Source organism: Antrostomus carolinensis, unplaced genomic scaffold (assembly GCF_000700745.2).
Source record: "Antrostomus carolinensis isolate BGI_N321 unplaced genomic scaffold, ASM70074v2 scaffold14989, whole genome shotgun sequence".
Classification (NCBI taxonomy): Eukaryota; Metazoa; Chordata; class Aves; order Caprimulgiformes; family Caprimulgidae; genus Antrostomus; species Antrostomus carolinensis.
Window position 1 is genome coordinate 7,472 of NW_010339341.1, and position 12,439 is coordinate 19,910.

Below are 12,439 nucleotides of genomic sequence, written 5' to 3' on the forward strand. Positions count from 1 at the left end.
AATTATATGTTGTGTCTCTCTGAATAGCTGTGGCTGCAGAAGTTGGACAATAATCCTCTGATTATGCTTCTGAACTCTTGCTTATTTATCGGGGATTTTCTGCCAGCTACCCATCCACTTACAGTCCTTGGGGACAATCAAAACATGTTTGCTCTAGGGAAAAAGAAGTATTTCAGTGCAATCAAGCGCATCTGGTGTAACTAATCTGGGTTAATCACAGCAATGTGAGGGACACAGAATATGCATTATAAACATGAAGAAGGAACAGTTTTCAACATGCTTTTCAAACTGCACAGTAATTTCTCTTAATTATTAATTGCAACATAAAATGATTAAATGCATTTGTTTTTGCAAGCCTTAGTATTTCTGTCACCTTTACATTTAGAAAACTGACTCAGGAATGTGAAAGAAAGCGAAATTTATAGAACTCACACAAATTAATCAGCTGCTTAACAGAAAAACGAGCCCGCCATCCACATTTCTACTGAGACTTGAGGGCAGTAAATACATTTTCCTGACTATTTTGGTGTCCAGCCTGGGAAGACATTCCATTCTTCTGTTCCAACAGATCCTGAAAGTATCTCCTTTCTATGTGACTGTCCTGGTTTCATTTCAAATAACGCTTAATTTCAAACTAGTCCGAGTATGATCACTGTGATTTCAAGAATTCAATGTGAATGAGTTAAGAAATATCAGCAATCTTCTGTTTGGCATTTAGTCCAGTAGCATGAAGCATATTGGTCGCTGCAGAGACTTGGGTGGGTTTTTTTCTTTTTTCCTTTTTCTTTTTTTAATGTTATTTATTTTTTTTTTAATTATTATTTTTAAGACCTCGCCTGAAAACTAGACTAATAAAAACAGAATAGTAAAATACTCTGGAACAGTAAAATTTTGCTGTTCTTGACATCCATGAGCAAAACAGTAATATCCTGTGAAAATAACATAGTGCTTTAAAAAGGTGCAATATACCTGTATAGCTAAACTGGTTTGCCTAGTATAAAACTAACTATATACAAGCTTGAAAGCCTGGGAGTTCAAGATTTTAAAACTTTAAAATCCCATCAAAGAGATTGAAAAGACAGATTTATGGCAATCACTACAGCATAAGGAAGGTGCACCAGGAATCCTTCAAAATTCCAAAGGTTAAAGAAGTTAAGTGCTGGGTTCAGATCAGAAGGGTTCATTAGAGTAACCACAATGGAGCACATGCAAGGGCAGAGAGGAAGGAAAACTTCACGAGAATCTCCTTTATGGCAATAAAGGGACGGGGACATGGGGGCAGAGGGAAGTCTTCAGTGAGTGAAGCTTTCCTTTTGTCATCGTGAATTTTAAATCTGCATCATAGTTTGTATTTTTGGTTCTTCTCATCGTTATGAACTTCATATTGCTGGAGTCTTCTGGTTTTTAGTCCATTCCTTTCTGAGTGCAGTCTGTTAGCCCCCTCAGTACCTGTGAGACTGATGAGATTGGTGATACTGGGAGCTCTGCTGAGACGACGTGGAATAGCCCATTGTACTCTGGGACTGAGAAGATCCCTGAATGTTGCTTTGGTAACTCAGGCGTGAGCTGGAGTGCTGCAGGAAAAGAGAGTGGGATCAGGGGAATGAAAACCAGCCTGTTAGGACTATGCAGCTCAGGAACCTCTTCATCTCTCTGAAGCTCATTAAAATGTGACTGCTGGAGAAGCTGACTAAACAGTGTTACTGGTTAAGGTCCTATAAAACAAGCAATCAATCTGATCTGCAATCAGCCTTAACACAGCACACAAAATGCACAAGGTCACTGGCAGACACCTAGAAGTACAGCGTGTACACGTTCATTTTTTAAAGGAAAAATACACAAGACAGAGCAGACTCCATTTCAAAGACACGTCTGTTGTTACTGTAAGTGCTATTAATGCAAAAACAGTCTGCTAAGGCCACAAACACCCTTTTCAAGACAGGTAATACTAAATGGTACGAGGAAACAATTTATTCTGTTCTTGAGAAAAAGATAACCATGACCTAAGAGTTACTCAATTTATCTAAATGAAAAAAAGCCCAGTAGGATAAAATAATATAATTTCAGGTGCGTCGTTCAACCTGCTGCCTTATCTACTGGAAGCAAGGATAATTGCTTAAAGATGGGCATGTATATGTGCAATAACCTAGCATTCATTTTCCTGAATGATTTTTTTCCCCCTCTGCTGTTTGGGATGTTAACTCGTGGACTCTAATCTCAGCAAACCAAATTAACGGACCATTTGCGACCTCCAGCCTGGTGAATTTGCCCTTTTACTACCATATCCGTTCCTGTCCAGAATTATTAATGAGCTGCAATAATGTAAAGCTGCAAAATCATGCAAGCTGCAAAATCATTTTGTATGAAAAGTACTGCTCAGTGGATAGGAGACTCTCTAGCAAGGTAAATCCCACCTCAATACACAAGAAAGGAGAGTCTACAAAAAAGACCCCAAACTACTTGCAATCAGCAAACAGTTTGTTTCCAGTCAAGTGCAGGGTCAGGCAGTCTTTCAACAGAGTTCTGTTCACTGTCTAGTTGATGGTTGTACTTGGCTATGTCCAAGGGTCATCAGAAAGACTGTGGTCAACAGCAATCATCTAGGAAAAGTGATAAGAACCTACATTCTGATTAAATATCAGGATTATGAGTCACAGAAAGCCTCTGGAGAAGTCTGAGCTCTAAATGGAAATCTCATGGAGACAGTGGGTCTGTAAGGATACCACATCCTCCACAGACCAAGAATCTGCTCAGTGAAGGCAATACCCCAGTCAGTGGTCCCACCTAACCACTGCATCCCAATCAGGAGAGCTGTGAAAGTCTCCTGACAACTTTTCAGCTGGATGATGAAGAGCAGAAATCTAAAGTTCAGGCAGTGTAAAACACTTCTGTCCTTTGTTTCTGTACATAGCTTTATACTTTTAATTTTACATAAATTGTAAAACATACTAAACCCTACATATATCACATTACTTTTTCTGTGTTCTGTCTAATGTAGGAATATGAAAGTTGCTTCCAAGGTGAAGCACAGTGAGGGTGGAGAGAGAAAACAGTTCAACCTTGCAAACCTCTGTATTTCATTAAAATATAAATATAACTAATAGTTGTACAGAGTTACTTCACTTGTTTGTAAGGGTCAGTTTGGGAGATAACACCTCAGCATGCTGGCTTTAGAAGATATGTCTCCCAGTGGCATGTATGCTGTTAACCAGATTATATTTGGCCTGCATAGTTAGATTGTTAACAGTGTCTGAAACCTGGAATTTGTCTCAAAATTCTGAAAGTTTTTGCAACTTCTAACAGAAAAGAAAAAGAATAGTGATAAATGCTATGACTTTACAGGAACTCGTTCTGGATGAAAAGCACTGGCTCATCATGCCAGACGAAATACCCAAGATCACATAAGAAATGCTCAGTAAAATTCAACAAGGAATTGGCACTGTCATTTGTGGAAGCAACTTATATTGAGGTTGGTGAACTACAAAAAAGTTTCAATGGAGACTTTAGATCACAAGCTAAATGAAACTCCAAGTAAAGGGAATCTGCTTCGTACTTCTTAGTAAGATATAATGGAGTAAAATTAATGCCACAAGACTACAAGAATGCATTAACTTGCCCGTGCTTATTTTTGTTCCACAGAAGAGAATTTGTTTTTAACAAAGTCTGACTTGGACAAATTGCAGACATTCCTTTCTGGAACAGAAGACAGTCAGCGAGAATTTAAGGGCAGATAGCCAAACACAAGTGTAAAATGGATAATCAGACCATACAATTTAGTGAGTGACGTCAAGGAAACACACAGATAGTAATTTTGATGCCTGTGATGTAAAGTTTAGAAGGAAAGAGTCATAGGAGGTAAGAAAAAAGTAATCTATTTAAAAAAAAAATTAAGACTGCTAGCAACTTGTAAGGGGGAAGTTTGCCAACAATTCAGAGACCTGTAGAAAGATTCTATAATGGATATCATCAAATGCAGCACACCAGTCCTCAAAATACAGACCAAAACAGGCCAACCATAAATACTGTGTAGTCAGACAGCTGTAGTGATCTGTCCAGACCTCAAGCCTGTCTGGAACTTTTCAAAAAAGTAACTTAGTTGTCTTTACCCTTAAATTGCCCTCAATGCCTTCATGATCATTTTTAATTAAAAGAGTAAAACAGAAATGGAAGACAAATGTCTGGCACTGAGAAATCAATTGTCTGTGGAGAAGGTCTGGAGGACTACTTCAAGGCAAACTCCATAGCTGGGTTTTTTAAAAGCTACTTGGTTTAACTTTAAAGTAGCCTGAAAAAAGACCATTCTCCAAGGTGGGATCCTCTCAAAGGCTACTAGACAGAATCCCTAGTGTCTTTTAAAAATTTGATATCTACCTTTGATATCTACCTTTTTCTTATTTTGCTTTCAACTCAATCACTGTCCCAGTAAATATAAACTCACAAGTATTGAAAACCTTGTAAGTTCAAGGCTTTCTATATTTAGTGTAAGTCACTTTTTCAGTGGAAAATATAATTTTAGTAAGCAAAGACGAGTATGTAAATCCAAAAATAATTTGGTGATACTGCTTTTACTTATGAATGCTACTGCACTCAAAAACTTTAAATGTATTCAACTTTGGTCACATTAGAAACATTGCGTGTCTTTGTGCCCTACTTCTGCATGAATCATACTGATGAACCAAAACATCATTCCTGTGCTAACATGCATTTTTTCTTTAACATTGGAAGTAGACTTAGCAAGATACTGGAACAAACTACAGAACCACTCCATACATATGATAGTATGAGGTAAAATGAACCAGGAATAAAATGGTTCTAACTTTGCTTCTGCTTCTCAGGGTCTTCTCAAAGTCTACTTCTCACACAAGATTTAGTATTGCCAAAAGCAGGGTATCCTGAACTTGATCTAATGCAGCATTTACGTGCATGAAATAGTTCCACTGGTTTCAGTAAGATTACTCTCAAACATAAAGTTAAGCATATATTTAAATACTTTCCTGGAGTGCACTAGTCCTCAATACTTTACAGGGTGCAACAGATACGACTCGTACTAGTGTTCTATTGAAAAAAACACAGAACAAAATCTTTTACTTTAAACCTTTAAGCTCACACTTTTATCTAACATATCATAGCACGCCTGCTCCTCAGGTTACATGAGAAATTTGCTAAAACATGATCTGTTCTGGCAGTGGGGAAGGACAAAAAGTATATTTTGACCATACAGTATCAGAAGCAGCAAAAATTCAAGAGGTACCTGATAATCTGAAGGCATGACAGGCCCGCCTGAGTTAGTGCCTGAAGGCCCTATGCGTGGTTTCTTGTTCGGAGGCACCTGGTTGAGGCTGGAGTCCTGGCTGTGCTGGAGTCCTGTGCCCGCGCCCCCTCCTCCGGCGCCAGCGCCCCCGGCCGTCCCGTTGGTCTGGGTGCTGTTCTGCTGCTGCGGCTGCGGCTGCTGCGGCGCTGCCTGCGGCTGCTGCTGAGGTGCTGTTTGCTGCTGATGTTGGTTCTGCTGCTGTTGATTCTAAGGGAAAATGCGACACAACACGGTCACTCGCTCTGAAATAGTTTGTGAGCTTTATGGAGCTGTCACTGTGTCTGTGGAGAAGGAGGCAGTTTTGCCTGCTCCACGGGAAAACACAGCAAGGCTGTGGGTCAGGAGAAACGCGTTCTCCGTACGCTCTTGCACGCCTTGTGGGGTTATCCCACTTGTGGGCATTTTGTATTTTTAACAAAGCAAGCTTGACTTCAACTGGAAGGACACTCTAGTGCCTCCTACAGCTAGCAAAGTTCTCAGAGAAGAGGATGGAAGGAACCATTTATAAGCAGTGATCGCCTAATGAACTGAATCAAAACTCCCAAAACTTCACTAGTGCTCAGTGGCAGATGTGGTGAACCACAGTAAATTATTCTAAGTGCTTCAGCAGCCTTGTTCACTCAGAACCAAAACCACTTTTCAAACTTTCACAAATGACATGTTACAATAACCCAAAGGAGGTTGGCAGCATTACTGCCAGAAAGGTAAGCAAATTGAGGCCAGAGAAATGATATAATTTCTTTCAGGTTGCAAGGAAAGTCTGTGGCAGAACCAGAAACAGGTTTCATTACTGTTTTGCTCTCCTGTGCTTGTAAGTACCTGTACACTGGGAATACGGTCCAGCATGACGTGCCAAGGACAGGGTCAGAAAATCTTACTGAAATAGCAGGAAAGTGAAAATTGACCAGAGACAAATAGTTGAAGACAAAACAGGAGGAAACAGCTGAAGGAAGAACCTGGCAAGGGAAGGAGAAGACTAGCAAAGGAAAAGAAGCCAGACAATTAAGATTACATTGGGATCCAGCAGGAAAACAGACAAAGGAAAAAGTGCCACAAAAGGGAGAAAAAAGTTAAGAAGGTGAACACAAGAGCAAAAGATGTTGTACTCTCCTGGCTTCAGAGGCCTATAGCCTACAAAAAGTACTAGGGAACTGGAGGGGAGGTTAGAAAACCAGCAAAGTGCAACTCTGCCCTCCATGGTCAGACAGTTACAAGGAAAGACCACCCATTTTGTTTGCTTTTGAGCACCAGGGGTGGCTCCTCCAACAGAGCACTACTGCATGTAAAAAAATTGCAAAGAAAAGCAATTTCATTCCAAATGTGAGATAGGTCACTTGTTCATCACAGGAAAAAACCTACAATTGTCATGGCTTGAATTAAAAAGCCTTACTACCCTCCCCACCCCCCAATATACTGTATGGAACACTTCAGGATAGTCTTTTTTTCCTAGATATCTGCTTATACCATTATCAAAGCTTTTGTACAGCAGCCTTTCATAAAAATCTCATTTTATTTGTTTCTCAGAAATCATGCCAATCAGTTGCCACTAGCAGAAAATTCTTGATGCCCCATATCACCCAAAGGCATTTAGTTACCCCAGATAAATGACATAAAAGATCTGTATCTATGCCATTCATCACAACGGTCTCCCAAGATACATTCAGATGAAATTTGCAATGATGTATTTGTTTAAGATTACAAAGAAGCCTCGCATCTTCAAGGACTTAGAGGAGGCTTGCATTTCCATTTCACATTTAGCAAAAACAATAACGCATCCTCCTGCCTGTAGTCTTCAAATGCCACCTCAGCCAGATTCTGTTTCCTGGGAGATCTAAACTTTAATAATTTTAAAAGCTAATCAAGTTAGCTTGTAAAAAAAAAATGTTAAGAAGGAATTTATTTTTTCATAAAAGTTTGAGCTTCACTTATACAAACAACCACCAATAACCAAGGTTGTATTTGTGTCAGAATTCTGAAATTTGTGTTTTCATAAGTGTGTTTGGAAACAAGTGAGGTTGTTGCTACTGTAAGAGCTGAAAAACTGCAATTTTGTTACGTGTAAACAAATATTGCAGGAACTCTCACAATTACAGACAGCAACAGTTTGTCATAGGTCCCATGTTTTATGCTTTGGATATTAGCACAAAATTCACCTGACTAGTCTGAGCTTGCTCTTCTGTGCAGCTACCACATCTGGGTAGAGACTGAGATCTACCCTGTCAGACTCTGGCCGGGCTGTAGCTGCACCACCTTAGTGTGCGAAACCAGCTTACGCCAGCAAAAGCATTGTCCTCAGGTCAGTCTAGTTCACGGTGGCTCCTAAATGAATAAACTTGTAAAAAGTCTAGAGTTAGCAACATATTGCCTACCATGTATCACTTCTAAAGCACAAATCACCAGAACGAAATTCCGGTCCTACTTAGAAACAACCCAGCAGAAACTCACCTAACAGAATCTGAATGAGAGAAGAATCTTTTAACTTGATTTTACAAACACTCATTTTAGCTCTGCTGCCTAATGATTAACCATTGCGAAGAATGGATGCCTTTCTTAAAGGTTATTCATTTCAGATGCAAGGTCCAAATAAACAAACATAGAGAACTCCTCTAGATTTCCAAAGGACTATACAGATATTTATGGTTTTAAAAACAAACCAGCAACTAACACTATTGAAAAAAAAAAAATCCTTTCAACTTGCAACAACATCATAAAGAAACAAAACATGGCACAGAACCAACTTCCAGAATATCCTTTACCTTCACATTTTCTACACTGTGGGAACACATTCAATGAGTAATGCATGACTTACATTACCTAAATGGCTTGAAAAGGGTTTAATTTGGAGTGTGCATAAATACGTGACCGTCCCCAACGATCTCAAAGACCTTTTATGTAACGGCTGTTTTGAATATAAACATGCCATTGTTTCGCCCCTCAACACTCCCAGGAAAAAGACAGATATGTACTTTTAAATACGCTGCACTTGACAAAAGACAAAGTAATTTTAATTCATAAGGTTTGTTCTTGTTTCTGAAGCTTTGAGAGTCGAAGCAAAGCTACAATCAAATTACAATCAAATCAGTACCATGAGTTTCATTGTACGTTTGCTTAGCTGTCTGTTTCCTCTTTTTGAAAAAAAACTACCTGGACACAAAAATCCAAAATGTTACACTTGTTCTTGGTACAGAAGAATCTACAATACCTGTTCCAAAACCAAAATTTGCTGTCTGAAATGTATTGTGATAGGCATACTTTTAAACTAAGATAATTTCTCACGTTACACAGAATCTTCTGAAAACAATAGATACATATAGTAAAATGGTTTCTCCAAAAGATTAACAGTCCTCCTCATGTAGTCCTCAGACAATTTAATTTTAAGGCTGTTTTCTTCACATTTTGCTAGCTATAAATTACTGTTGGTGTCTCACTGTACACTTTTAAGCAAAAAACCCAAGCTGTTTCATACACTATACCACCATTGTCCAGCCTTTGCCACGTGATGGGACAATCACTGAGGTCACGTCGCACAGCTAAGCTACGCACACAAAGCAGGTCAGATCATGTTGCAAACACACCAAAATTTACTATGGACACAAACAAGTTCTTGCCCACATCTATGGGAAAAAGAGTATTTAGAGAAGATTGTTGTTACCAGAACAGTTCACGCTCCTTACTACTCCTTTGTCTGAGGGCCCTTAAAACATGATCAGGAAACTGCGTGCAGACAGATGAAATGTTCTGATGTAGTGCCAGAAGCACGCTGCCACTATTTATTTGAGACCCTGACAGCCATCTACTTTCAAATGGCTGGATGTATGCCAGCCATACAATGGAAATGCCATTCTTTTCATGTGATCACAATGTATTTTCATCATGCGATGCAGGAGGAGGTAGCAAGGTCCTCTTGGAATGACAGCAGCTGGAAACAGTCTATTGCTGACAGACAACCCATCCAGCTCATTCCCCACAGGTCAGGGCAAACTGTGCTGCTGATACTGCCTGAAACACACCACAGTCATCTGATAGTTTTAATCTGTCTGGGAAGCAGTTTTAAGAGAGCCTTGCCTGGAAAACGCATTTTTGGTTAACTCTTCGTGTTTCATTAGTTTTCATTTGGTAGCAGCACGACACACTCTTACTGCATTCTTGAAAGAAAGAAAGAAAAAAAGGAGTTTAATATACCTTATCCCCTTTCTCTTCAGGTTCATCTTCATTGAGGAATTCTCTTTTAGGGTATGGAATCTGACAGCCAGCAAATACACTGAAACACAGTAAACAGTAAACACTCCACAAATATGTACATATGACATACATTTACTTAATATATACTAAAAACAGGTGAATATAACACAATTTAATTTCTTGCATTTCATGAGTCCTGTTTCTGTAAGCGCGTGGCACTGTGAGCACCCAAGACAGCAGCAGATACCAGCAGCTAGGTGCTGATCACCATGGCAGATCTCTTTGCTGTCGGCATGAGGCCATCATTTAGAAATCATGGCATGGTTGAGCATGCCCGAATGCCAGAACAATCACTTGTTGATCCAGATGACAAAACGAACAAGCACAGTGTCAGAAGTTCCACAACACCTAGTTGGAACACGCATGGCTCACTGAACAAAGGGCCTGATCCAGAGTACTAATGTCTTATCAGCCCACCTTATCTTACAGTGGGCTTAAATGTATTTGCCAATCACAACTGCACAGCTACTTTCAACTAGATTCTCAAGTCTTCTTTAGGGAAAAAAATAAAAAAAGAAAGATAGCTTTCAAATTCATCTGGCTAATGGGATTTGGAACATTCCTTAATGTTTATGGCAGAGACTATCATAATGTTATCCTATAAACCATGGGGAGCTATAGCTCTACATAGGATAGTATCAGATAAACACAAAATAGAGAATTACTGGTAGATCTTAACCAGCATCCATTTCTTAGGTTTCTGTGCCAGCATTCAGAATACAATTGACGTGACATAATTTTTGAAAGTGTGTAAACAGTTCCTAATCTAGCTGCCATGTAGTGTTTGGCTTATCCAAACAAAAAGAAAGAAAAAAACCCCCAACTAGTCTCAACTAGACTCCTTTTGCACTCCAGTGGTTGTTCCCTCCTTTTAGTGTTTCCTGCTAGCTGAGGAAGCAGTAACAGCAAAGGTGGAAGTCTCCTTGCATCCAGCTCCTAAAGATCATAATGCTATGAACCACCATGCTTCTGAAAACTGGGGAGACTGGAAGAGGAAAGTCTGCCAGTAGGAACTGGATGTATCATTTGAATTTTCCATGACTATAAAGTATATAGAGATATAAAATCTGTACTCCCAAGCCTTCTGAACAAGGGACCTGTGGGATTTTAGGCAGTCATTGATCTTTCCACTTTCCTCTCCTCATACTGTTACCCTGTGCAAGAGGGTATGGGAAGGGGCTACAGAGAACTGTCCTAGGGAGAGGCACAAGGAAAGCCTGCAACAGAGAACAGGGCTCTGTGAGGCTGTGTAAGGCAGAACAGAACAGGGGACAGATTAATTCTCTAAATACTGCAATAATATTGCCCCACTAGCTTTGGTAGTATGTCCAGAATTACAACACTAGTGCTGTACTGTGTTATTGTCCACGACCACTCAGTTCTGGCATCAGCAGATACAGACACTTCAGTACCACACTGAGCATGCCTGAGCCACTACTTCTTGTGGATATAGGTAGGTATCTAAATTTTTCAGTTGTTGTCTCATTTCAGGAATTAGCATCTAGCAGAAAGAAGACACCTCTGAAGAACAAGGAAGAGCAAATACATACTCTGATGTAGGCAGAGGATCCTCTTGAAAGTAGGGGTCCTGCAAAGCCTGCTCTGAGGTAATTCTCTTTGTTGGGTCCATAGTAAGAAGCTTCTGAAGCTGCAAAGCATAACATTAAAAATAGAAAAAAGCTTATCAAACTACCAGTTTTCAAACTGTGACTTAAATGTCTTGGATTGTTAAATTATTTGTGGCTTGTCCAGATAAGACTAAGTTAGCACTGCTGTTCAGTAAAGTTCCCAAGAACTAGAATGTACATTCATCAAAGCCCTATGGCTGTGAAACACTTCTCATCTAAGAAACACAGTTAAGTTTATCAGGCGATATTAATTGCTGAGGCTGAACCACTGTGCTAAAGCAACACTAAATTCAGCTGTTACAGGTTCATAAAACATCATTTCTGAATATTGGTGTTTTGTTGTGGCACATGTATAGTTTTTATACTGTTCTGAACTACTGACATAATAGGAAAAAAAGTATCACAAGAGACTAAACATGACCATGACTCTCCATATTGCTTTAGGGATGGAAACAATAAATCTTCATTTCTCACACTGGTGACATTCCAGAGTCAGAGCACTCTGCCACTCATGAAGCTCCCAATCCCACTCTAATTGGTATTGAAATGAGAAAGAGGAGCAGACCCGTAACCTTTCTTCCTTGCTAGGAGGAAAGCAATAATAAATTTATTAGCTAGAACACTGTTGACTGCAGCAGGCTAGAAAAGAGGATTACAATATAATAGTAGTATAAACAAGGAATTACAAGGATAACATACCACTTTAAATAGTTACTTATTTATCACATTCTGATAAACTCCCAGTAGGAAATTTGGGTGCTGAAATTACATCATACAGCATCCTGCTCTCACACAATACTCTTAATTCAAGTCAACAGTGAAAACAAAATTCCTTCTGCAAAGGGCATCTTAGCTCAAACTCTACCTTCCAGGCCTCCAGCAAAAATTCCCTGGATATTCAGCACAAGAATGTGATACTGGCATAGGTGTTTGGGGTTTTTTGTTCCAATAAATAAAAAATCTGATATACAATTCTATACTCTATATATATGGTACAGTAAACAGCTTCAGTAAAAGCACTCATCCTCACCAAGAAAGCTGATTCCCTGTATTTCTTTTCTCAATAGCTGTAGTTAACCCTACTTTGTAGATGAGATCTTACAAAATTCTCTGTACTTCTGCCGCTTCCTTCCCACCTTTCCTTATTCCCATACTTTATGAGCCATGAACCTCAACAGCCTGAGAACACAACAAAGAGCCATCTGGGTGGTCTCTCCACCTGTCAATTCATTTGCAACCACTTCCTGAACCGATTCCT

At 39.4% G+C, this 12,439-nt stretch overlaps 1 protein-coding gene across 1 annotated transcript in view; it reads right to left on the reverse strand.

The window, feature by feature from the left end:
- Positions 1–804: 804 nt before the first annotated feature.
- The window catches only part of CDK19 (cyclin dependent kinase 19), a gene marked incomplete at its 5' end in the record, with an annotated part of 16,754 nt that continues 5,119 nt past the window's right edge, over positions 805–12,439 (reverse strand). Inside the window, 4 exons of the mRNA XM_010175809.1 lie at positions 805–1,574; positions 5,252–5,518; positions 9,494–9,572; positions 11,104–11,201. Of these exons, the coding sequence (XP_010174111.1) occupies positions 1,443–1,574; positions 5,252–5,518; positions 9,494–9,572; positions 11,104–11,201 (576 nt within the window). The remainder of the gene's footprint in view (positions 1,575–5,251; positions 5,519–9,493; positions 9,573–11,103; positions 11,202–12,439) is intronic.